Genomic DNA, 25880 nt, shown 5'->3' with positions numbered 1-25880 from the left:
TCATAACCAGATGTGTCCCCCCCCTCTCTCTTCCTAGTCCCTCCTCCTCTCCCTTCTTTGCTCTCCTTCTCTCCCTAACTCAGTGATCTCAGTGGAAAATCTGAGTCCAGGCCAGACCTTCGATGCCTTCACACACAGACACACACACATGTCGGCAGCAACTGTGCAGCATCCACCTCCCCCCCCCCCCCCCCCCCCCCCCAATCAACACCCTGCCAAATGAACGCCCCCTCTTTCCAAAGTAGCTTCCAAGGTCAGCCCTCAACCAGCGCTAGATGGCGCTGCTTCCAAAGGGTCAATAGAGACACCATCCCACCGCAGCGCGCTCCCACGCCCTTCTCGTCTTGCTTTTATGTTCAGGTTGGTCTGGACTTTTAAACTGAACCAGATGTGTTAAAGCTCCACCCACCAACCCCCACCCCATCTTCCGCAGATTTCTGCAGGAATAGAGCTCAAAATGCTTCCAAGATGTGCGCCACATGGTTTTCATTAAGCAACATGAAGTGATTTCAGCTTCATCTATTCTGGTTTGCGTTTCTTGATTTTTGTGGGTGACATGTAGGCAGTTTGATGAAGGGGCAGCCGCGTAGTGACCAAATAACATTAAAGGGGCGTTCTCTATAAACGATGTGAAACTGAAAAACTAAATGTCCAGTTTCCACATTTTCTCTTTATGCCAAAATAAAAAGAATCAGCTCTGTGAATGCTGAAGTCTCGCTGACAGTCACCAGTTTATTGTTTGGCCCCTTTTAAGGAAGCGTGCACATCTGGGTAATTGGCGTAAACTGCTGGTCCGTGCGCGCTCTGGTACATTGCTTCTCATCAGCTTCCTTAGAGAAAGCTTTACAAACTCCTCCTCCTCCTCCTGCTCCCCCCTCCTCTCCCCTCACCGTGCGCTCTGGTCCTCCTCTGCGCGCTCTTGGGTTTCGCCTCGGAGAAACCTCAGACCTCTGGATCGCCAAAACTTCACGAAATCAGTTTAGAGGTGTGGGGCTTGGGGCCGCAGTTGTTTTTTGTCGGGGGTTGGGTGCCGTGGTTTAGTTGTTCTTTCACAGTTTAATCATGGAGACTCTCAGAAGTCTCCTCGCGCTGCTGTGCGTTTTCATGGCTGGAGCGCAACTACAGCAGGACCAACGGCGCAGAGTTGCTGGTAGGTTTGCTGAAAACATCTGGTGCTTTCCAAGCAGATGTTCTAGTGCGATTCTTTTGCACTTGAAGTGTGTTTATTGTGTCGAATGCAATGAAGTCGTTTGTTTGCTGTATTTTGATGCACTAACAACCAAGATGATAGAATCCTAGTCCGCTATCGTTTTACCTAATGGTCATGTGAGGTGTTGGCTGTAAAGCAGACTGATATGTGATGTCAGAGTAGCCGAGAACCTCAGGCCGGCTCCCCCACCGAGGTGACAGGAGTCATAGGACAGGTGTTTGTGCAAACAGCCATGTTATAGATGCAGATAGTCTGCTGAGGTTTCCTACCTGTATGACATGATCAGCCAATGAGATGATCTAATGTTGCTCATTATAATGAGCTGTAGGCCTCTGGTGCTGAAGTAATGACTTCTGCTGGTTTCACCAGTGTTGAAGCTGATTGTTAACACGTTTAGAGAAATCTAAGCAGCTAGAAATCACATTAGTTGGATCATTTTTTCGTTCTTCTTCATTTTTTTTTTTAAATCGTGGGATTATATTTGCTGATCACAGTCATTGATTATCTGCTTTGTGAACAGAGTGTCCTGTTGACCTGTTCTTCGTCCTGGATACATCTGAGAGTGTTGCCCTCAGAAGGACACCGGATTCCTATTATATTGACCAGATCAAAAATTTCGCCAAGGACTTCATAGATCAACTCAAAGACATGTAAGAAACACACACACACACACACACACACACACACACACACACACACACACACACACACACACACACACACACACAAATTACCTTCAGTTCTGGAGGAAGTGTTCAGGTACCAGTAAGGAGCACTGTACAGCATACTCGGATACACTGTGGGCGTGGCTACAGGTGCAGAGTCCTTTTGGCCTACCCACCACACCCACTACTTACAGTGGCTGTAGTTGGGGAAATGTAACATAGAGTAACTTTTAAACACCTGGGCTTAGATTTTTTTAATCAAATGACAGAACTCTGCCAATTACTTTTATATGAAATATAATGGGATGAAAGTGTGAAGCAGAATGAAAAAGAAAAACTTAAAGAAAGCCCTCTGACTATGACTGTGATTGAATCTGCATAGTTCTGGTCCACCCCTGCCTGTCTGTACCATGTTTGATTTTAATACCATTGCTTATCCAGGCGCCACCAGTGTGACCGCATCCTGACATGGAACTCAGGAGCGCTGCACTACAGTGACGAAGTCAAACTGGTGAAGGAGCTGAGTGACTTGAATACCGAACGCAATGCCCTGAAGACAGCCATCGACAACATCGCGTACATCGGCAAGGGCACGTACACCGACTGTGCCATCAAGAGGGGCCTCGCTGAGCTGCTCATTGGGTAATAACAGCACGCGCATAGTTTCATCCTGAAATAATAAAGACGCTGACAACATTTCTGAATGTGTTTGCATATGTGTGTACCTGCTTGCAGGGGTTCCCATTACCATGAGAACAAGTATTTGGTGGTGGTGACTGATGGACATCCTATTACTGGTTACAAAGAGCCATGTGGAGGTGTGCAGGAGGCTGCTAACGAAGCCAAGCTACACGGGGTCAAAGTGTTCGCTGTCGCCATCTCACCTGACCAGGAGGTACAACGCATACACACACATACAGATCATTTATTAAACTTTGCACAAATGAAGCCGTGCATTGCTCAAATACATTTTGGGGGAGTTAAGGTTTGGCGTGTCATTTTCACTAATTAGCTATTATAAGTTAATTTTGATTTCAGAGTTTGATACTTAAATCAGTTTCAGTCTTATTTTCATGGGTTTATACTTACATAGCCATGTGTACATGATAACGGTTATTTGATCTCTGATGAAGACATCTGTTCTAGTTTTTTTAAATTGTGAAATATAAGGGATAAGTCTTATGATTATAAACCAAATCCTGTTTGCAAATGCATTAAGACAGAAATGTCATACTAAGAAGATGTTTTTCTTTGGATGATCTGGTCAACTCAGCTTTCTGATGCCATATGAAGCTAAAGAGCGTAGTCCACCTTTTCTCTTTTTCTCAAGTGTTCAGATAATGAGGTCAGAGTGTTAGCTAAGGCAGCTCTAGGCTCTGCTGGATATCAGTAAAAGCTGAAACTTCTAATATGGCTATATCAGGTTGTAAGCACAGAAGCTCCTCCCACCTGTTTCTGTTTCTGAGCACCAGCCAATAAGATGAAAACAGGCAGTAAGGAGGAGGGAGGGATGCTTAATTTCAGACAGGTCATTGAATTGATGGGTTGTAGGATGACTCGATTAAAGATAAACAAGGCTTGTTTAGACTGTGAATCATGCAAACGTGGAGCAAAAAAAAAAAAAAAGAGCATAAAAGGTCTGCTTTAAAGACAAATCCAGCATAGCTCAAGTGTAAACCCCACAGCACAGTGAAACAGTTTAAGAGACAGTGAATTGAAGAAAATAGAATTCTGGAAAAACAAATTATTATCTTTCCAAATGTTTTTGATTCCACCATGGCTTCTTTAGATTAAACAGATATACAGATTAAACTCTGCATGCACTGTATTGAAAATGCTTTTTTTTAATGTGTTCTGTTCACAGTCAGGTAAAAACAAGTATCATTAATCTTAATACCATGTTATGCCAGGAATCTCTGCGTGGTGGATTTCACAATTTTCCTCTACCGGCTAATGTCAGGAAGAACATGTTGGCAGATGTTAATCTTAATCATTCGGATACTAGTGTGGCCAGATCGTAGATAAAGATGTTTGTGTTTGATTTACAGGAAGCCAGGCTGTCTCTCATTGCCACAGACCGCAACTACAGACAGAACTTCACTGCTGCAGATGACCTCAGAACCAGCAAGATGGCAACCATTGAAACCATCATTAACATGATCGTACGTCTCTTCTCTTCTCTTCTCTTCTCTTCTCTTCTCTGAACATTGAAACATTTGGATTTCAAACTAACTCCTGGTTTATCTCTTCTTTCCAGACAAATGAAACAAAGGATGTGGTATGTCCAATTATTTATTTATTTATTTTTATTTAGATAAAGTTAACTTCACTGCTTGTTGCATGCTTTGCTGCAGAAGCCGGCCTGGGTTTTCTCATGTTTGGGGCTGAGAAGGCTGGCTAGAAAAAAAAATGTCACCAATAATGTATTTAGTATTTATTTATTTATTGTCATTGTCAAGAACAATGAAATTGCGTTTGGGGCTTCCATACAACCCCAAAAAAAGAAGAAAATAATAAATACCCCTTAAAACCCAAGTGTACATATTTAACCCAGTGTGACTCCAATGCAATAAGACAATCCTTAGCAATAATGTTCGTAGAAATTCAGACAAAGACCTGAGAAACATGACAAAATACAACAATGCAACCCATTCAATATTATTGTACTGTGAGATATGATATCAGATATGATAGTTATCTATTTAAGAAAGAGGGGGGGGGGCAGGAGGGGGAAGAGAATAAAGATATGATGCACCAATGCAGACCAGTTCATTGCTATTAAGAAGTTGGATATGGTTATTGTCCGTGAGAGGGGGGCAGAGAGTTCAGGAGCCTCACAGCCTGTGGATACAGGCTGTTGGCCAGTCTGGATGTTCTGGCCTGTATAGACCTGTACCTTCTCCCTGAGGGCAGCAGATGGAAAAGGTGGCGCGCAGGGTGATGTTGGTCCCGCAGGATACTGTGCACCCTCCTCAGACAGCGAGTGGGGAAGATATTACTGATCTCTGGCAGACTTGTTCCAATAATTCTGCCAGCTTCTTTCACCACCCGCTGGAGTGCTTGCTGATCGGCCTTGGTGCAGCTGGGGAACCACACTAGAAATCCATACGTCAGAACGCTGCTGATGGCACAGTTGTAGAAGTTCAACATCAGAGATCTGGGAATGTGTGCGCTCCGCAGTCTCCTCAGGTAGTAGAGGCGCTGTTGGGCCTTCCGTACAACTGAGGTGATATGGTTGCCCCAGGACAGGTCCTCGGTCACAGTTACCCCCAAGAATTTAAAACTGCTCACCCTCTCCACCGCCTCACTGCCAATGAAGAGAGGCAGATGGTTGTTATGACCCCTCTTCCGGAAATCTACAATGATCTCCTTGGTCTTTTTGGTGTTTAAGACCAAGTTATTGTCGTGGCACCATGACTCTAGTTGTTGCACCTCTGTCCTATAGTTTGTCTCATCGTTGTTGGATATAAGTCCGAGCACTGTAGTGTCATCTGCAAACTTAACAATGAGATTGGACGCGCAGGAGGAAATACAGTCATGGGTGAAGAGAGTGTATAGCAGAGGGCTCAGAACACACCCCTGAGGGGCACCGGTGTTGACCACAAGGGTGGAAGAGGTGTTCTTACCCACTCTGACACTCTGTCTACGGTTAGTGAGGAAGTCCACAATCCAGTTGCACAGAGAGGAGTTAAGTCCCAGTTGGTGGAGTTTGGGACGGAGTTTGTATGGCCGGATGGTATTAAAAGCCGAGCTGTAGTCTACAAAGAGGAGCCGTGCATAGGTGTTCCTGTGTTCCAAGTGCTTCAGTAATGTGTGCAGCACTGTGGCGATCGCATCCTCGGTTGACCGGTTCTCCCTGTATGCAAACTGGTGCGAGTCCAGGGATGGTGGAAAAGCAGCTCTGATGTGTTTAATGACCAGTCTCTCCAGGCATTTGGCGGGAATGGGAGTGAGTGCCACAGGTCTGAAATCGTTCAGACATGTGACGATGTTCAGCTCTTGTTTGTTCAAACATATTTTTGGCTGAGTAAATATTAAGCACTGTGCTTTTAAAGAAACAGCCTAACATCTTATTTGTATCTGATGAGCTCTGCTGATTCATTTTGAGTCAAAATGCAGTATTTAAAAACCAGGGTTCTCTGCTGTACTCTTTTTTTTTTTTTTTTTTTTGTGCTGCATATTTCAATTCAATTCAGTTTTATTTATACAGCACCAATTTACAACAGTTGCCTCAAGGTCCTTGAGGCAAGTGAACATCTCAGTGAATCTTCACTGAGATGTAAACTTCACTAAACAACTTCACTAAACAGGAAACTAGGAGAGGTCACTGAGGGAACACACTAGATGCTACAGCCACCACATCCAAAAGCTAATTGAGATTACTGCGATTACTATTAAAACTATAATAGCTTGTTTTGTTTTTACCGCTGTGTATGTGAGAGGTTCAGGTGACACCAGAAAACATGGTTTTTTTGTATTTCCAGTGTGATCGCACCCGCCTAACAGCATGTCTTACTTAGATTTGAGCAAAACTAAGTATCCAATCTTCTGTACAGCCATAGACGCACAGACACACTTTTCATTTTTTAAAATCTTTTGTTCTTTTTTTCCAGTGTTGCTCGTTTGACTGCGTTGTAAGTACTACCTTTTTTATTTTATAAGTCACAAGCGTGATTTCTCTTTGGACTATATTTTTGGAGCTAACTTTTGTTTGCCTACAGGCTCCTGGAGGGGACAAAGGACCAGATGGAGAATCTGGCTCTAAGGTGGGATAGCTGTTGGGAAAATTGAGAGATGTAGTTATGTACAGATCTCCAACCGTCCCATTTAAACCTTGTTGACTAACCTCCATCCTCCCCTTCTCTCTACAGGGAGAAATAGGTAGACCAGGGATGCCAGGAGAGAAGGGAGATGTTGGTGATGTGGTAGGTGGCTTCCTCCAATAATAAGCATAAAAAGTATGTGGCATCCAACACTTGGTGCACCTGCTGAAAAAACTGTCCGTTTATCCCATTTCTTTCTTACAGGGCAGGATTGGCGACCCTGGTCCTGTCGGTTACAGTGGAATGAAGGTACAGTGCACTTAATAAAACATGCTGATAGATTGGAGCTGGGATCTAAGGGAGCCTTCATGATATTTTGAAGCAAAGTATTTATTTGTTTTTTAAATTTTCTGCACTATTAAGTAAACTAGAAGGATATTAATCCTGCTCCAAGTAAATTAAGTTTGACTTCTCAAGAGGAGGCAGTCTGGTAACTCTGAGTATGTGTATGTTTGTCTAGTCATGACCGCTGACCTCCAGTCAGTTTTCCCACCTTATCATTCACCTCATCCCCCATGCTGTGTAATAATAATGACGTATGTGTTTCTGTTTCTAGGGAGACCGTGGCCCAAGAGGAGGGAAGGTACTGTCAGATACCCCCAAAATATATATTTTAGTAAGATTCAGTTCTGTGCTTTAATATTCTCGAGTGACTGACTCTGTGTTTGTGTGTTTTCTGCAGGGTGACAGAGGACACAAAGGCTACAAGGTGAGCTAATATTGACTTCTTGTCTTCAGAGAGAGAGGCCGTTGTACCGGCGGTTGCCCTGGAATCTTATGGTTTCCTCTCGCTTTAATTCTTTCTATTCTTTCCATCTGTTCCATCTTCTCAGGGAGACAAAGGTCAAAGGGGAAAGGATGGAATCGACGGACGCAAGGTGAGTAAAGTCCGGTCATCTGATGCGTCCATCTTTCTCCTCTCAGATGTATCCGTTTTTTTAGATGTTTTTGTGTGTTTTCCCCTTTAGGGTGAACCTGGTTTCCCTGGACTTGCTGGCTGTAAAGGCTCTCCTGGACAAGACGTGAGTTTAAATATATACATTGAACCTTTTATGACCTTTAATCGAGCACCATTAACACTCATGGCCAAGTGCAAATGGGAGCTAATCATGAGATCCATGACACTAATTAGAAAAGTTGCAAATGTGCAATCAGATGTGTCGACATTGGGACAAACAGAGTTTATGTTTTGTCTTAATTACACTCCTGAACACTTTAACACACCCTCAGATAAGCCAATGCTGTTTTCAGCGTCTTTGTTTATAGATTAGCCGTTAGCTATTGTGTGCATGCCTAGGAATGTCGCTCTCTTTCTTTTTATTTGGTCCAAACACAAATTCTGCCTGGTATCTCCAGCAGACCAGACCATGTGCTCTTTAATCTTTGGCTTAGTTTACATTCTTTTCTGTCAGACTGTTTGGATGAGTCCATATAGCTGTACTGTAAACATACACACATATACATGAGCTTACAAGTACGACAGCCTCCAAGATGGAGTGTTACCTCAGCTGCTTCTGATCATGCATTGAAACTGTCTCTGTGTTGTGTGTTTCCAGGGCTCGCAGGGAGAGCATGGACCAAAGGGAGACCCTGGCTCTTATGGAATTAAAGGAGAAAAAGTAAGAGAGAAGGAGTTCTGGGTGCTAGAATTTTGTGTGGCCTTTAACGCCCTGTATTAAGGTGCTGTGTGCTCATTCCAGGGAGATCCCGGGAGGGACGGCGAACCAGGACGACCTGGAAACTATGGACCATTGGGCCCAAAGGTGAGTCAGCGTACAGAGAAACACAGAAACGACGAGAGATGACAAAGCAGGAACTTTGATACAGAATTAACCATGTTTGTCGTGACAGGGTGATCCAGGCCCTCGTGGTCCTGACGGGGACAAAGGAGAGCGCGGCGAAGATGTAAGCGATAAAGCTGGATAAAACCAAAAAAAAAATGAAGTTCATGACTTTCACTGTAGCTTCTATAAGTTTCTGCTATGTTTGCATTTCAGGGATTACCAGGGAATGATGGACCTGCGGGCGAGAAAGTAAATATATTGACTTTAAAATGGTGTTTTTGTGTGTGACAGCTACCAAAATGCACGTTACCGTCTCAAAAATCTCTCGTAGGGGCTACCTGGAGAGAAGGGGGAGCAAGGTTCCCGTGGAAACCGAGGCCCAAGAGGAGAACCGGTAAGTGCTGATAAAAGGTTTAACCCCAGTCCCTCACGGGCCTTCACCAGTTCAGCATTTTCTCCTCAGAAATTCATGGGAAATTCAGTTTGGCACGTGTACAGTATAGTGAGTCCACTGTAACCACACTGACCTTAATAGAACAGTTTTTGTGTAATTCCTCATGTACTCCCACTGAGCTGACTGTTTTTTAAAGCCTGGCTCTGTCTGCGTTCCTTGTCTTTTGTTACTGTCTTGAATGCCTTTAGTCTAATTTATACATTTGTTCTTTTCCTTGCCAGGGGGATCCAGGACCCCGCGGAGAACAAGGGAGGGAGGGCACAACTGGCCCCAACGGCGCCCCCGTAAGACAGAAACACTCACTCAAATATGAGCAACCATGCAGGCATTCGAGCAGGCACGAGCAGTTAGCGGCCCTGCTTACAATGCTGCGTGGTGTAGCACGGCACAGCCCCAACTATAAACCACTCGCTCTTTCTCTGGAATTATCCTTTTTTTCCTTTCGTAGGAACATGTTAGTGGCTGCATGCGCACATGTGAGCAGTTGTGCATATTTCATGTTAAGTGGGGATAAACTGGCCAGGTTTTCCAGAAGTAAGACCTGGCTGTGTCCCCGCAGTGCTGCCCACTCCTCCCTGCTTTAACCCCAACTCCCCTCCTCTTATTCTCCATTTTACTCCTCTTCCTGGGAACATCAACAGTCACTCTTTCCCCTCTGACTCAGTTCTTCTCTCCGTCCTCTCAAGCCAAAGCCTCACCATGGTTTTTCTTAATAAGGCACCAGGCAGTGTAATAATAATAATACGTTACAAGCATCAGCTGCGGCAACCTCCGTGATGTCAGAGCGTTCAATGGCTCTTTTGTGCTTCTGACTGTGCTACTTTCCTTGTCAGTGAACACTAAGGAAATGATTAGTATGGAAAACATGGAATAACGGACAACCGGAATAACGGCATAGCATTACTCTACAGGAGTGTTTAACAGTATTTTTTGTGTGTTAACTAGAATATAAAGAAGTGCTGTGGTGTGTTTGTCTTATTGCTTGAAAGTCCAAAACCTAAATCCAAACCTAAATATCGTATACGGCATTTCAGATTGATCCAGATGTTACCAGATCTTAGCAGTGACTTTTAATTGTTTCACAACATCCTACTGAATAATGTTACAATGCAGAGAACATAATTTCTTTTTTCACTGCTCTCCGGGCGATTATCTGCTCACATAGACACAGCGATGGGAAGAGTTGAGTAAATTGAGAAACTTTTCCTCAGGCAAAGACTCATGGGAAGTGTAGTTGTTAAATAGTGACGCTGTTAAAACTTTATTTTTTTTAAAATCCCCCTTTTTGTTATGTACAGTAAAAGTGTTTAAACAGTTTGTCATTAATGTTGTTGTTTTCCAGGGTGAAGCTGGCAAGCCCGGGCCTCCCGGGTACAGAGGAGATGAAGGCCAAGCCGGATCAGAAGTGAGTCCAACAAAACAAATGTACAGGTTATAATGAAAGTGCAGGAGTGTTTGAAGACTCTGGGAGTTTGTTGTTCCTCCATGAGCGAGAGGCTCCTAAATGAACTGCCCTTTATCTGCCAAAGTTAAAACTGTAATTTTACATGAGAGACTTTTTTGGTCTGCCTTTTTGTTTAAAGTTGACGAACGTTAGAAGCAAACAGAGACTGTCTCATACTTTCATGTCATTTACAAAGTAATAGTAAAGATTTGACTCTGTGTTTTCAGATAGCAAAGGCTAAAGTGCTACAAACCCGCTGATGTAGCTTTAAATCCATAAAAATTTTGTGAGTCAGCTTTGTTTTCATTTGTCATGTCTGTTGGTGGTTTGATGCTCGTTATCACACAATCTAGGCAGTCAGCTTGCCAGAATCTCTGACAGATTGCAGATACTAATAGTTACTGTTAAGCCTTTATATGGGACTGACGTGTCTGTTATTAAAACGGATCAGTGCTCAGTATTACTGTCAGTAAAACAGATGCTGCACTTTTGTTTGTGTTTCTTTTCTGATTAATCAAATTTGGTTTTAGAGCTCACTGAATCACATGATTATTTACTGAATCATCACGAGAGAGGCTGCTATTTACTTTCTGATTTAGAATTTGAACTTCCGTCCGATCCCACTGATGTGATCAGGGAGAGGTTTTTTTAGGTGTTTTTCAGGTGGAAATTTCAAGAAATAGAACTGGTTCACAGTCTTGGTCCACACATTAACTCAAAGACACACACACACACACACACACACACACACACACACACACACACACACACACACTCAGTATCTGTCAGCAATATCCAAATGTTTTCATGTTGCATTTCATGTGTTTCTAATCTCATCATTCCTTTCTTCTCTCAGGGACCCAGAGGGCCGAGAGGAATCAAAGGAGCTCCAGGAGACAGAGGCCCTATGGGAGAGAGGGTGAGTGAGAAAGGGGGGAGACAGATGTGTGCTATCGATCATAACTCCGGTCGTGTGTGTGTGCAGATGGATCTGTAAGTGTCTCTCTTTCTTATTTTCAGGGAGCGGATGGTGCTCCAGGAAATGGCACAGAAGGTTGTCATGGTTTCCAGGTAGGTAGTTAGGGCATCTCAAGTGTGGAGCAGCTTTCTCGCTGTAACTATGTATATTTTTGATGCTTATGTGGTTTTATTTTTTAGGGTTATCCTGGGCCCCGTGGAGACCCGGGTGAGCCGGTAGGTTCTTCTTTTTTTTTTTTACATAGACAGTCAGGGCACTCTTTTTTTAATTTGAGATCAGATGTTGGGATGCACGTTTGTTAGAGGCAGCGATTAACTGAGCTAAAATTAATGGGCTTTGTTAGCCCTTTTATCATCATTATCATTTAATCATCTGTCTTTGCCAGTGCTCCCCTGTAACTGTTTATATCTGCTGTGCATTTATCAGGGTGGCAGGGGGACGCCTGGACCCAAAGGAGATGATGGCGAGCCCGGAGATCCAGGCCCCGATGTAAGTCCAACTCTGACTTCTTTTCCCTTTTTGAGTTGCTACTCGCTCTTGATCTCATTTTATCTTTCCTCCTTTCCTTTCTTGGCGCAGAGAGCTGACAGGATATGAGTCACACGGCTACTATTTTAGATATATTTTCATATCTCCTTATTCATTTGCCGTCTTTTAACACGTCTCATACTACAAAGTGACTTTTTGTCTTTTCTGCTTTTCATTATTTTTTTTTCTTCTGTAGTCTAGAAGTATTTTGCTGCTCTTGTTTTTTTGTCTTTCTCCCACACTTTCCTCCTGTTCAGCAGCTGGAAATGCTTTAAGTACTTTTGAACACATTGGGGATGAGGGCTTTGAGCTGATGCAGCTGTGTATATGTTGTTGTCAAGGCTACCAGGAAGTGAGCAGAGACGATGAGGGGACTGCATTACTTTTTTTCTGGAGTGTGTGTGTGTGTGTGTGTGTGTGTGTGTGTGTGTGTGTGTTTACATTTAAATAATTTCACTTCCAGGGTTCGAGTTTCATGGCTTAAAAGTTTCTATCCATACATCGGTGCACCCTGACCTTTTTCTGCAGAACAGTCACACTCTGTGAGCTGTGGATTTACAGTGCCAGATCAGTTTACCACTCATCAAAGCTTTATGTTACTGCAGCCAGAGCAGGATAAGATGCCGTACAATTCACCCAGTCACCCAATATTTTACTAAAATTTGTTTGGTACTGTAGTAATGTTTCAGTAATGTACATGATACATTCACTCTGACAGCAGAGTAATGGGCATATTCTGTTAAATGAATACATGAGGCAACCCAAATTATCTGGTTAGCTTAGCATAAAGCATGAAGACTATAGCTTAACTCAACCCAATGATACTTGTTTGAGGTATGCCAAAAGGGCTGACCTGGTACATAAATCAGCATTCTGCACAAAAGATATATATATATATATGAGCTTTTAGAAGTGCTAGTGGGTGCATGCTGTCATTGTAAACCACTTTGAACACACAGGAATTAGTTTAGCAGAATGGGTGCTAAGCTAACCTGTTGTTGCCTGCAGCCTTGTATTTGGACAGTGGTCCAGTGGTGACTGTTCTCTTATCTAGGTTTGGAAAACAAGTCCAGTTAGTTACCAAAATGACGTACCATTTAACAATGGTTTAATTTCCACACCGCACCCTGTATCGGTCCATGACAAAATCGTAGACTAAAAAAACCATAGTTAACATAATTAGATGCCATTTTTTATATATCTCAATGAACAGAAAGAAGTTATTATGTTCCACTCATTCTCAGAGGCATGCATGCATTTCTGTTTTCTTCTTATGTCTTTCTCCCTAGACAGTGACTTTCTTGTTTCCACATTCTCAGCTGTTCACAAAAAAGCTTTTTGTTGGATGGTGGAAGGCTGTGAACGGCGTGTGGCTTTCCCACCTATTTAAAGTTGTGGCTAACATACTTTTAAGATCATATCCTGCAAAAGGTATGACAAACAGTTGCATCTGGATGTGATCGCTAAATATAACGCCATAAAATCAAGCCTATGATTTGTCTGGCTGTTTGTGTAACTATGGATGATGTAGTTCATGTTCATTACATCCTAGCATTTGAAGTTGAGCAGTAATTGGAGTCACATGCATTGTGTGCACATGTATGTTGAGATATATGTGTGTGTGTGTGTGTGCGTGTGTGTGCACACGTGTGTGTTCCTATTAAAGGCTCACGTCTGTTGGCATGTGTGTGAAAAAGCCAGATGGTTGGCAGTACCGTCTCCCCAACAGCCCTCATGTCTCCGCTGTATCTGTCCACTGTAGGTAGATGGTTGTGTTGCAGGAGTGCAGATCTGCTGGTTGTGACTTTACACTGTGAGCTAGTCCCTTTTGCTTACACTGCTTCCTGCCTTACATGTCACTCCCAATCAGAAGGTTTCTAGGACAGACATTTGTCCATTAATGATCTGTAATATTTTCATTCACATTGTTTATGAAGTCGTTTTAAAAAAAGAGAGTAAATACACTTTTATCCAAAATGAGCCGTTTAAAGCACACAAGCACCCACTTTAAAACAGTTTCTGCTCTTCTCGTGTGTTTCAAAGATTTTTTTTTTAAATCTTCTTTTATTTTGGTATCTGCTTTCAGTTTTGGATTATTGTGAAATTCATTTCAGCTGCCTGCCGTCATTCTCAAATTTTTAAGTCAAATCAAATCAAATCAAATCACTTTTTATTGTCACATCACATGTGCAGGCACACTGGCACAGCACATGCGAGTGAAATTCTTGTGTGCGAGCCCCACAAGCAACAGAGATGTGCAAACACAACAACACAAACGAGCAAAATACAAGAATGGCCAACCTGAAACTAATAAATATATGTACAATATATAATAGTGTATGCATTTCTGGATGTGTATACTAAATATTTTCCTACGTGTGTGTGTGTGTGTGTGTGTGTGTGTGTGTGTGTGTGTGTGTGTGTGTGTGTGTGTATGTATACACATTTTTACAAATTAAATAGTAAAAAAAAAAAATAATAATAATAATAATAATAAAATATATAAAATATACAGAGTTGAATATGTGCAAAACAAGTGTGTAAAAGTATCTGTGGGAACATTCAAATTCAACGATGTGATCATTGTCCTAAATCATTTTGTTTAGCTCTCACAGCGATCAGCTGTGTGTCAGGGTGCAGCAGCTGCAGGGGCTTTGGCTCCTTTAGCCCGCTGCATAGTTAGATAGCTGGCCATGATGAGACATGGCACAGCACTTCAGTGGATTTCTCCAAGATCAGGCAACAAACTCGTGCTTACAATTTCTGAAACTGTGTGTGGAGCAAGCAGGAATGCATTGTCTTTGTATACACAAAAATAAATGACGGTGCTCCACTTTCTCCTTCTCCTCCACTTTTATGATATGAACTACCACACTCGGAGACAAAACTCTTCTGAAGTTTTACATTTATTACTTATTTCCATAGTCAAGCACAGAGTCATAAAAAAAGTAAACAAATGAACACACACACACTAATCAGGTTGTTTTGCAGTCAGGTAATCACTTATACAGTAAGTCAGTATGAAGGTTTTAGTTGGACTCTGGATCTAAAAAGTGTGTGCCACTGCAGCTGTTTCCAGTTTAGACAAAACTATGAGCTGTGGTTATTGTTTAGCAGTGCTTTGCCACACAGCATTGCACGTTCATTGTGATTAGTGTGTAAATCAACTTAGTTTCTTTAAATAGCTTTTCATCCTGTAATTTGAAAAGATTTACAATCATTTATTTCAAAAGAGAAAAACAAACCAAAGGTGTGACCCTTTCTTTTAATCTCCATTCATTTTCTCTTTTTTGACAGAATAACGAACCAGGGCCTCTAGGACCAAAAGGGGCCAAAGGTCACAGAGGGCCCGAGGGCAGGCCGGTAAGAATGACATGGAGTGTGCACGTATGTTTGTGGTGTATGAATGTGTAAAACATAGATTCATGGGCAATGCTGACATATTTTTTCTGTTAATGTTATTTGTGCACTTGATTAGTTAATTCATTAAAACATTAATTCTTCTTAATAGGAAAGAAATACAGACTTAGCAGGCCTTTAAGAAAGTGAGCTAACAAGAGCACAGCCAGCTTTCAACTCTGTCCATTTCCATGTTTCAGACAGACACCACAACACCAAACCACATGCTAAGAGATGGAAAAACAATCATTCCTATGTTTCCTTAAACCTTAAACTTTGTGGTGTTGCTTCATGTGAAAATATAAACAAAGCTTAATCTAAATATGACATTAATCTAAATGATCGCACGCTCTCTGAGAGGAACCACTGAAAAGTTTGCGTCATGTGCTCCGAGTGCTGTTCTTCTCTACAATTAACGGCTGTCTCTCTCCCTCGCTCTCTTTTCCTGTCTTTCTCATTCTGTAATGTGTGTGTGTGCTAGTCTGGTGTCTTTTACGCAGAAACGAGTGCCCTTAAACAGAGCTTTAATGTCGGCTAAAACATAACAGATGGTTTTCCTACAGTCGAGAGAAGAAAAAAAAACGACTCCCAAAATTCTGTGGCAGTGAACTTTTGGACGTTTCAGATGTTTGCAGAACGACAGTGGCGAGCATGAAATGTGTGGGCGCGGATTGTGGGTTCAGTCATGGTGAGAACCTTGCGTACAGTCAGAGGAGTAACGTCTTTTTCAAAGAAGCCCCCCATATTTTTTAATTCCAACTAAAACACAAAAACTTTCCTCTGTCATCTTGAAGCCAGACCAGATAGACCTTTGGACAGATTTTTAAAAGAAAAAACAAAACAAAAAAAACATAGACATTTTTCAGGAGGATGAATCACTCAAGTCTCCCTATCTCCTTTTCAGGGACCACCAGGGCCTCCCGGACCACCAGGAGCCGATGTGAGTATCAAGATAAAAATTGAAGCAATCCAATTAATGTGAGCCTTCGCCCTCAATTTAGCCGTAGCACCAGAGTGCTAACACACTTAATTCCCCCTTGAGGCTGTGCAAGTTTTGCATCTGCAACTGATACTGTATGTTCAGTCCAAAGCCACACAACCAATTTCCTGAACACAAAACCCCAAGGCGCTCACTGACTTCTAAGTAAAATATCACGTAGTCATGTTTTCATTTTCTTCTCCTTTGGAGCGGCTCAAAAGCAGTCAGGGAGCTGGCTGTGTGTCGTGTTTGTATATTATGTAATGTGATGTAGGTCTGCGGCCATATTGTAATGTATCCTCTGCCTCTCTCTTCAGGATTGTGAAATTCTGGATATCATTATGAAGCTCTGCTGTAAGTTCAAGACTTAACGGTTTGCCTTCTTGAACACCCACTCACAGAATTTAAATTCTTTATGTTAAAGTTTTCTCTGTCATTCATATGTATGTATATATATATACATTACAGTTACAGTGGTGAGTGCGAATGTTAAACATTGCAGATGTTTCAGATAATGAGGTCAGCATATGTACAAGTAATCCCTGTGAGCCAAAAGTTAAGACCTCAGATTGTCAGTTTCAGTCTTGGTTTGTATGATGTCATAAACAGGGGATCTCCCTAATGTGGTCATCTCAGGCAAAGAGCTCTGACTAAGAGAACAGAAGACCTGCTGTTTGAAGCTTCTGGTTGTCAGGATCACCCAGTCAGAAAAAAGGATGGCTTAAAGTCTAACTAAAAACACATGTATAGCCTCTTCGATTAAAAACGAACGTCATCCATTTAAATCTGATTTTTAAAAAGTCTCAGTGCAGTCTGGGTAGTGATGTTGAACAGTTGGAACAGTCTTGGACTTTACATTAAGATAAACAGGGAATTATTCTGTTTATCCTTTTCAATTTGAACCTGATTGTACTGTAACTGAGGAGGAAACCATACTGGGTATTAGTCAAACTGGACATCCATATCCAGCACTAATTTTCCTTGAGAGACCCATCCCAGTATAGGATCTAATCCCCTCCACCATGATAAGGTGATGTTTTACAGAGGGGAATTTAGAAACCTACTGTGAAAAAGTAGGTTTGTGAAAAACTGAAAAAGAAAATTGAGGAACCTAGACTTCAGTGGGGTTCAGTGTCATGTAGACTGGGCAACTTTCTCGACTGGAGGGCTGTCTAGGTTGATACACCAACGCAAAGCTGCATGGAACTCAACAATAGTGCCTCTGGTTTATCAAACTGGGGTGATGTTTCTTCTTTTTAAGAAGGGAAAACAAGGTTGTGGTCCAACTTTAGCAGAATCAGCAAACCTCAGCTCTCTGGGATGTTCTTTGTTAGGGTGCTTTTGGGAGAGTCTGTCCATTGGTCGACCCTCAGATCCACGAGGAACAATTTGATTTTCATCCTGGTTGTTGAACATATGACCAACTCCTTTTCTTCTCAAGGATATTGCATGTATTTTATAGACAATAAAATAATAAGATATCCCTCAGTGTGTCCTCTGGGATTGCTTTAGTAGTATGAAGTGTCTGCCCTGCTGTCATGGGCCATTCTGTGCCTATACAACCTTAGTAACAGCTTGGTTTGCATTGCCAAAGGTAAGAACCAGCAGGGTTGCACACAGATTTTAGTTATAAATTTTATGGATAGGCAATTTTTAGTTATTGTCAAGCAGAGAAGGGTTTCTGGTTTTGTGGCCTCGGGATCTCCTCTGCTTTTGCAGTTTATAGCCCAGTGTGAAACAGCAGGAATGAGAATTAGCATTTCCAAGACTGAGGCCATGGTTCTCAGCTGGAAAAGAGTAGAGTGCTCATTCCAGGTCACAAAGGAGTTGCTGCTCAGGTATCTCAGGGAAATGGACAGATGGATTGGTGTAGCATCAGGAGTGGTGCAGAGTGCTGCCACCACATCATTGCTTAGGCTACTGCAAAGATGAGGCAGTCCAAATCTCTGCTTAGACTGCTGACCCTGTGTCCCAGACCCTGAAAAGTGTTGGAAAATGAATGAATGGATGTTGCTCCACTAACAGTGTTTAACAAAATAAGCATCTACTGATGTAATATAGTCCTCTACCATCATTCCTTTTTTTAAAAAATCCAAATAAACTTTGTGTTTAAACAGTTATACATGGTCCACAAACATCTGTTTATGCACATCTGCTGGCCATCATAGGTCTGCATCTGAAATATTCTTAAGAGCTTGAAAAAAAGAACACAACTGAACTTAGAGACGCTTCTTCATCACTAAAAACGAAAGGTGGAGAGTCTCAGGTATTTAATGTCTACTGAGTGTTGTCTCCTTTGGAAATGATCCTGAGAGCTGTTGTTCTGCTACTTGACCTGCTACTGACTATTGGTTAATACCATCAGCGGTGTTTAAGACTGAAACTACTGTGAGACCCTGCCCTCCTCTGTCATGTGACCTATTGATGTCACTTGAGGTGAGGTGGGGGGTTGAAGCAACAGTGAAGGGATCTCAAGACAGTGGCTACAATGTAGCAATGGACATAGGTGGCCTCCTTTACTGGTTTTACAAACCATCTGTCTACTCGGTCCAAAATATGAACATTGTCATTGTCCTTTAAGTACAAGTGTACACCTGAGGGTTGTGCTGTTGAATGATGAGAGGTGAAACGTTTTGACAAGCTAAAGAAGTTAAGACAAGCTCTTAAGGCTGCCATGACCTGGATGATGGACAGACATCTGACATACTGGTCTTAGTTGGAGGTTGCTGGTCACTTATGGACTGCTGAGCTGATTGAACTGGCAGGTTGTCATCTTCCTATTTGAACAGGGTCATGACCAAACGTTTGCTTTCGGAGGTTGTAAGTGTTGGATGTATTGGACGGTTTTGTGCCTAGCATGAGAGGATTTTATATTTACCATTGTTGACTTGAAGTCCAAAACCATTGATTCCTTTTGATTTATTCATTGTTCATAACCAGCTGCGCCATCTGGTATATTCATCCCATCAATGCAGCAAAAGTATCATAAGAGAAGTGCTCAAAACACAGCCACAGTCCTTTGGGAAGGTGCCACAAGCATTTTCCTGCTCATTTCTCGTTTCTTCACAACAGGAAAGATGTTAAGGCTAATATCGCTTCCTTTGTTTCCTTTCAACTGGAAATGAAAGCCAGATGCAGAGCAGTGTGGCACAGAAACTTGTAATAATAGCGTTTGAGTTTAGATCATCAGCCCAGAGAAAAAGTAACAGCAGCTTTCATTAGGTCATAATATGGAGTAAACATTGAGGATTGTTTCACTTTTTTTCACAGAGTATTTCAGATATTTTAAGCTAGTGCTTTAATAGAAGATGGCATTTATTGCATTTTGAGAGCTTCAAGTTTTTAGTTTAAGAAAAGAACAGCTAAAACTGAACCAAAGCAAAGCTTACACAGTCTTAAAATACAAATATGGTGCAGGAAATTGATATAATAGGGCCACTTTAAACAGTTGGCCTTCTTTAGCTCAGTGCTAGGCTAACCCTAATGAAAACCGAAGCAGATTGTATCATGATACATTTATTTCTGCATTTCATTAACTTTGATTTGTGGTTTTTTTCCCCCATGCTCTTCTAATCACCCCCAGCTTGTTGTGGTGAGTTTGGAGTCATTGCCTATATTGTTCTCCACTGTCTGTAGCTACTTTGACGATTAGCCTTTATGAAATTATTCATGTGTGTGTCTCCAGAGTGTAAGTGTGCACCAGTGGACCTGGCGTTCATCGTGGACAGCTCAGAGAGTATCGGTTCTACGAACTTTGCTCTTGCCAAAGACTTTATCATCACAGTCATTGACAGGCTGATAAAAGACCAGCAAGTAAAGGTAACATCCTCCTTTAATTTATCCTCTGTTTTGACAGCATTGCATTTCATATTCTTCACCTTTTTCCTAATCTCTACCACCATCTGTCAGCCACATGCTTGACCTTTGTGGGATTTGTTGTTTATTTAAAATCATTCCAAGAATGGTGCTAAAGCTATTTTTCAGAGATGTTACGAAATGCTCGCCTCGAGAGCAAACCTCAAAATAGAAAAGTGTGAATGAAAGATATTCTCTTGGGTTTGGAACATGCTTTTATGTCTCTCCAGTGACTCTCCTCTCCCAGTTTGGTTGCAATTAGTCAGGATGGGTGGGACACAGAAATGTTGACAGAGGAAAACACACACAGACCAAAACACACAGTCACCATGCAGTGCTTTGGGTTTTTTTCTTTCCAGTTTGCTGTCGACGAGTCCACAGTGAGTGTTGTCCAGTACAGTGGATCAAGAGCCCAAGAAGCTGTCAGACTATCCTCAAGCCTCACCGAATTCAAACAGTGAGTTCACACACGCGTGCGGCAGGAGTCTCTGGCTTTCTTTGTTCTTTATAAATGTACTTTAAGAATTTTGCAGTGCAGTAAAAAATGAGAGAAGGGTAGCATTGCAGATGTTTACGCTGATAACACAAACATTATGCAGGAGCAGGTAATAGATAATAGGTATTGATTTTTCAATAACCGGACATGAACATGGAGAGTTTCCTGTATAACTTAGATTTCTAACTAACAAGGCCGCTCATTCTCTTTCTCTTGATAATATTTTCTTTAAAGTTATAAGACATTTTGGGGTCAACTTGAAAGAAATAGATGCAAACTATAATAGTATATTTCAAATCCCCATATACCAGGATTATTCCCTAAATTCTGCCAATATAAACAAAAGCAGTGGATATTTAAGTCGTTTTTAAAGCGTTTTTAAAGATAATATTAGAAAGTTTGACGAGCAGGTCAGAAGTCCAAAGTAACGTCCCCTGTATGCCTTTATGATGCTCTCAATACAAACAATGGCAATAATGGACAATGAGGGACTTTTCTACCCTAAAAAAACAGCACTATAGATCTGATCAGAAATAGATCTGTCGCTATTAAGTTAAATACACTCTAAGTGGTAATTACTTATCTGGAAACAGAAATGACTGTTTAAATGTATAAAATGAAAGAACCTTTGAATACAGCATGTTGTATATTTTGCCTTATGTTTCAATGCTAAGCACGTTTTCTTTGTGTGTGTGTGTGTGTGTGTGTGTGTGTGTGTGTGTAGGGCAGTGAGAGACATGAAGTGGCTAGCTGAGGCCACGTACACAGGCGAGGCCCTTGATTTTGCTTTGAGCAACACAATCAGTGTCATGAGGAAAGAGAACAAAGTCGTTCTCGTTCTCACTGATGGACGCTCTGATATCGACAGAGACAAGACCCCCCTCAACATACTCTGTGGTAAAGGCCTCCAGGCAAGTGTGACACACTTTGAAACACACACTGTAAAAGGTTGAATCACATCCCTGTACAGGCAACCCTAAAAGGTCCCTGCTTCATCTCTAGGTTGGTGGTTTAGGAGTAAAGGACTACTCAGGCCGTGAGCCCAACCAAGAGCAGCTCGACGACGTGGTGTGTAAGAGCGACCCCAAACCAGGCTTTTCCTTTGTGCTGGATAACTTTGCTGAACTTCTCGACGACAACTTCCTGCAGAACCTTACAGACAGAATCTGTAAAGGTACAGCACAGCTCCACATATTTAAATAACCTATGAATGCACTCCTTATCTAGTTATTAGTGTTGTTTTAGCAACACCATATTCACGATATACAGCGATATCCAGGCGTCTGTGTCAGTTGTGGTAACAGAGAAACATTAAAGACTTCTTTGTAGTAACAAAACAACACGCCAGTATCTGATCTTGCAGTTATTTAACCAGCTGGAAACAGTAATTTGGAAATAAACTGACTTATCTTGTGCTTTCTGTTACAGAGAAGAAATGCCCAGACTACAGATGTCCCAGTAAGTCTGATATTATTTTCCAATACACAGTTACACTGGGTTGTATTATGTTTGTACTATTTTACTGGGTTTGACAATGTCTTACATCCCTCATTCAGAAATCAGTTGTTCAAAGCTATTTTTCTATAGCACCTTTCATGCAGGTTAGTGCAGGTCAAAGTGCTTCACAACTGTCAAAAAGACATAATAAGGAGGAACAAATAAATTATATAATAAATTAATATGCAGCAGACAAGAAATAAATCTAAATTTGAAATGGCCTATAGGTATGATAAGAGTAAGTCAAATAAAGCTTAAATCAATTTAAAAATAGATATTAAAATATTACATTAAAAATGTAAAAATAAAAATAATCACAAATAAAATAGCAACAAAAATACAAAGTTAAAGATATAGTTAAAAACATAGAAAGTTATTTTAAAAAATCAAATAAAAATATGCGACATCAGTAGGACATGTAAGAAAACCCCAAATCCAATCTTTTCAGCATAAAAGATTTGATTTAAATTTCTTTTTAGAGATTTCAAAAACCTTCTGTTGCTCTTGGGTGCTGCTGCTGTTTTAGCGATGTGGGTAAAACCTCATGGCTGCCTCTAAACATTTTCTTCCTCCACACTGGAACAAGAAAAAGACCTGAAATACTTTATATGCCATCAGCACGTGAGACATAGATACTGGAATAAGGCCACGAGGTGGTTTAAAAACAAGTAAAATGATTTTGAATTCACTACTGACAGGCAGCCAGTATAGACTTCAGAATCAATATAATCTTTCTCTTATCTCCAAATAAATGATCTAACTTCTGCTGATGTAACACATTTTAAGTCGACCAGCTAGCAGGGCATTACAATTATCCAGCTTTGTTGACATAAAAGCATGTTATCAGTTTCTTTGTGTTACTCAGACTTAGAAAAGGTCGAACAGTTTAAAGCAGAAGGAAGGAGACTCAGTGACAGACCCCACATGAGCTCTGACGTTCAGATCAGAGTCAGCCCTCCTACCTCTATGTTTTGTGCTTAGTGGCTAGAGGTAACTCTGAACGAATTCCCTTTTTCTGTTTCTGTCTCTAAGCTTTAGGCTAAAATTTAATTTTAGTTACTTCTGCCTCTGCCTCACCTTTTCTATATTATTTTAAGGATTGTTTGAAAAAAATACATCTCAACACAGTCACGTTATTCAGTGAACGAAAGTCGAAAAAACCCCAAACCAACAATAAATTAGAATCTGGATGTTAAAGACATCATAAATAAATGCTGTGTTTCTCTCTCCTGTGTTGGAAATCTCTGACCAGATGTGTTGTGTGTATTATTTCTGCTTATATTGCAGTCGAGTTTCCTCAAAGTACCGATATTTTGGTGATGATGGACAGCTCGGCCAGCGTAGGCCAGAAGAACTTTGAAATAAGCAAAACCTTTGCCCAACACTTGGCTGATCGCTTCCTGAACGCAAACAGGTCGCTTGGTGCCCAGATTAGAGTGGGTGTGGGCCAGTATAGTCGGAATGCTCGCTTGGACGCGCCGCTGAATCACAATCTGACGGTGTTGTCTGAGGAAATTAAAGCAGCTACCTTCCAAAACGATGGCACCAGCGTGACCCAGGCCTTGGAGTTTGCAATCAGGACTTTAGCCTCCCGCGGGGATGGATCAGCAGGCAGTAAGAAGCTGGTGCTCTTCTCTGACGGCAGGTCTCAGGGCGTCACCCAGCCTGTCCTGGAGAAGCGTGTTCGCGAGGTGGCGGATGCTGGTATTGAGCTCTATGTCATCTCAGCTGGCACCCAGGTCAGCGAGGCTAACCTGCGCACTCTGGTGAGCAGAGGACGGCTGGCCGACATCACATACGCTCAGCGCCATCTGTTCCGTCTCCCAGACTACCCGTCTCTGCTCCGTGGGGTCTTTTACCAAACCGTCTCCCGCAGGGTGTCCATGCCCTGAATGGGGATACACCATACAACAGGACTAATACGCTTTACATTTTTAGTCCAATGAATATTCAGTCTCACTCATTTACAGTACACTGTGTTTAAAAAAGAAAAGAAAGTCGCAAAATGACTAATGATTGTGTGGCAGAAAAAATGTAAATTTCTTCAAAAATTACCCAGAAACCTTTTTTTTTTTTTTACCCCAACTTGATCCTCCAAGGCAGACCATGTTAGGCTGTGTACAAACCCCGGTGCCTTCGCTGAGATCATAACCAAACGAAGGTATTTGACCTAAACCTCCCACTTTTAGAAATTTCTGCCTTGGAGGTAAAGTTCAGGGTAAAAAAGTGCCAAATAAATGGGTAACTCCGGTCCTGGAGAGCCATCAGTATTAGCACGTGTCTATTTCTAGCTTTCATCTGCATTAGGCTGATTTCTACTCAGGTATCCCTGTATCACTGTCAGCTCTGACTTCAGCTTTAAACAAGGCTCTTTGAAACAGCACTTACTTGCCTCTCCAGGACCGGACCTCCTGCCCTTTCAAGGATTGTGTTTAGAGTCTAATGTGGATTCTTTTTTCTTATTTTCATTATAACTCTAGCCACTCTTTCAAGTGGTGTCAGATCTGTTGTGTGACAGTAACGCAAAATGAAGTGACCAATCACAGCTGTGAACTGATTTATTTTAAACTCCACCTCCATGATCTTTAAGTGTTAACTTAGTCCACAATTGGAGAAAACTCACACTGTTCATTATGTCAAAGTTATATTAAATCACCAAAACAGGATGTGACATCAGATAGGCTTATGTAGAAAGCCTGCTTCACCAGAACTCCACAGCTCGACCTTACCTGTGTGGTTCTGTCTGTGAGTATGTGTGAACCCTCTCAGTGTGTGGACATCATTTACATGTGAATGTGTGTTTTACACAGAGCCTCGGGGCGTTGGTCCATAAACAGCTGTGCTATGGTCGCTGGTTCAAATAATAGAGTAATGATAAAAAACTGTTCTTTATTGTCTGTGGAGCAGAAAAGCCTCAGTTTCACACACACATACGCTTACACGCATACATTGGTTCAGTGACCTTGTAATCTGCCATGGTGGAAACCTTGAAAATAAACATGGCACTTCTCACACCTACCCACACACAGAAAAATACACACAGGTTTTTAGATCACCTTAAGTGGAAGTTCAAAGTTGTTGTTATCTTCATTGGCTCAGAGTCACTGAGCTGTTGTTGTTATCTGTGGTGCTACTAGTTTCAGTGTATTAGCCTCTACCCTTTTTGTTAAAGAAGATATTTTTACCGTGGGGATGCACAGCCGCAGTAGTTTCATAAGAGCTCCTTCAATAAAGGTTGCTGCACCTAAGTGTGATTGTTTTTGTCCTGTACACACACACTCGCAAAGGTAGTTTACAAAGATCCATTCACACATGTTCATGTACCTCTACTGACAATTCTTTGGTTCAGATTAAAACACTGAGGAGAAAAAAAGAATTTTTACATCTCTCAGGTAGTGTTATAAAACAATGCATACATTTACATTGCTATGCAGATGATACTCAATCATATTTATCTGTGAAGCCAGCAATTAGTTAAACTACAGACAAGTCTTCAGTACACAAATGACCGAATTTCCTGACTGAATTTCTCTTCACCTAGACTCCAACAAATTGAGGTTATTGTACCTGAGCCCTAAAAATCTTAGAAAGTGTGGTTTCTAACCAGGTTTCTACTCTGGATGGCATTACCCTGATGTCTGCTAACAGTGTGAGGAATTTTGGAGTCATTTTTGAAAAGCTAGTCCATTTGGGGCAGGTAGGTAGAGTGGTTGCCCCATGATCAGAAGGTCGGGGTTTTGACTCCACTGAACGGCTACCCTGAGGTA

The 25880-nt window shown here is 41.7% G+C and overlaps 1 protein-coding gene across 1 annotated transcript; it reads left to right on the top strand.

The window, feature by feature from the left end:
- Positions 1-866: 866 nt before the first annotated feature.
- On the top strand, positions 867-25361 carry col6a1 (collagen, type VI, alpha 1). The gene is made up of 35 exons (XM_082514438.1): positions 867-1150; positions 1731-1860; positions 2317-2517; positions 2611-2770; positions 3924-4037; positions 4133-4153; positions 6489-6509; positions 6597-6641; positions 6747-6800; positions 6903-6947; positions 7255-7281; positions 7381-7407; positions 7532-7576; positions 7667-7720; positions 8255-8317; positions 8399-8461; positions 8550-8603; positions 8696-8731; positions 8814-8876; positions 9158-9220; positions 10279-10341; positions 11237-11299; positions 11401-11451; positions 11539-11574; positions 11786-11848; positions 15185-15250; positions 16191-16226; positions 16583-16619; positions 19849-19857; positions 19951-20084; positions 20480-20577; positions 21341-21527; positions 21619-21790; positions 22045-22074; positions 23401-25361. The coding sequence occupies exons 1-35, from the start codon at positions 1063-1065 to the stop codon at positions 24003-24005; spliced, it is 3024 nt and encodes a 1007-aa protein (XP_082370564.1). The 5' UTR covers positions 867-1062; the 3' UTR covers positions 24006-25361.
- The last annotated feature ends 519 nt before the right edge of the window (positions 25362-25880 follow it).

Source organism: Aulonocara stuartgranti (genome assembly GCF_965226115.1).
Source record: "Aulonocara stuartgranti genome assembly, chromosome: 18".
NCBI classification, from domain to species: domain Eukaryota; kingdom Metazoa; phylum Chordata; class Actinopteri; order Cichliformes; family Cichlidae; genus Aulonocara; species Aulonocara stuartgranti.
This window is presented reverse-complemented; position numbering and strand designations above follow the sequence as displayed.

Bases quoted from the DNA above. Each gene is read 5' to 3' on its own strand.
- col6a1 (XM_082514438.1), top strand. From the start codon at position 1,063: ATGGAGACTCTCAGAAGTCTCCTCGCGCTGCTGTGCGTTTTCATGGCT. The intron at 1,151-1,730 runs GTAGGTTTGCTG...CTTTGTGAACAG, and splicing joins CCAACGGCGCAGAGTTGCTG to AGTGTCCTGTTGACCTGTTC. The intron at 8,462-8,549 runs GTGAGTCAGCGT...TTGTCGTGACAG, and splicing joins ATGGACCATTGGGCCCAAAG to GGTGATCCAGGCCCTCGTGG.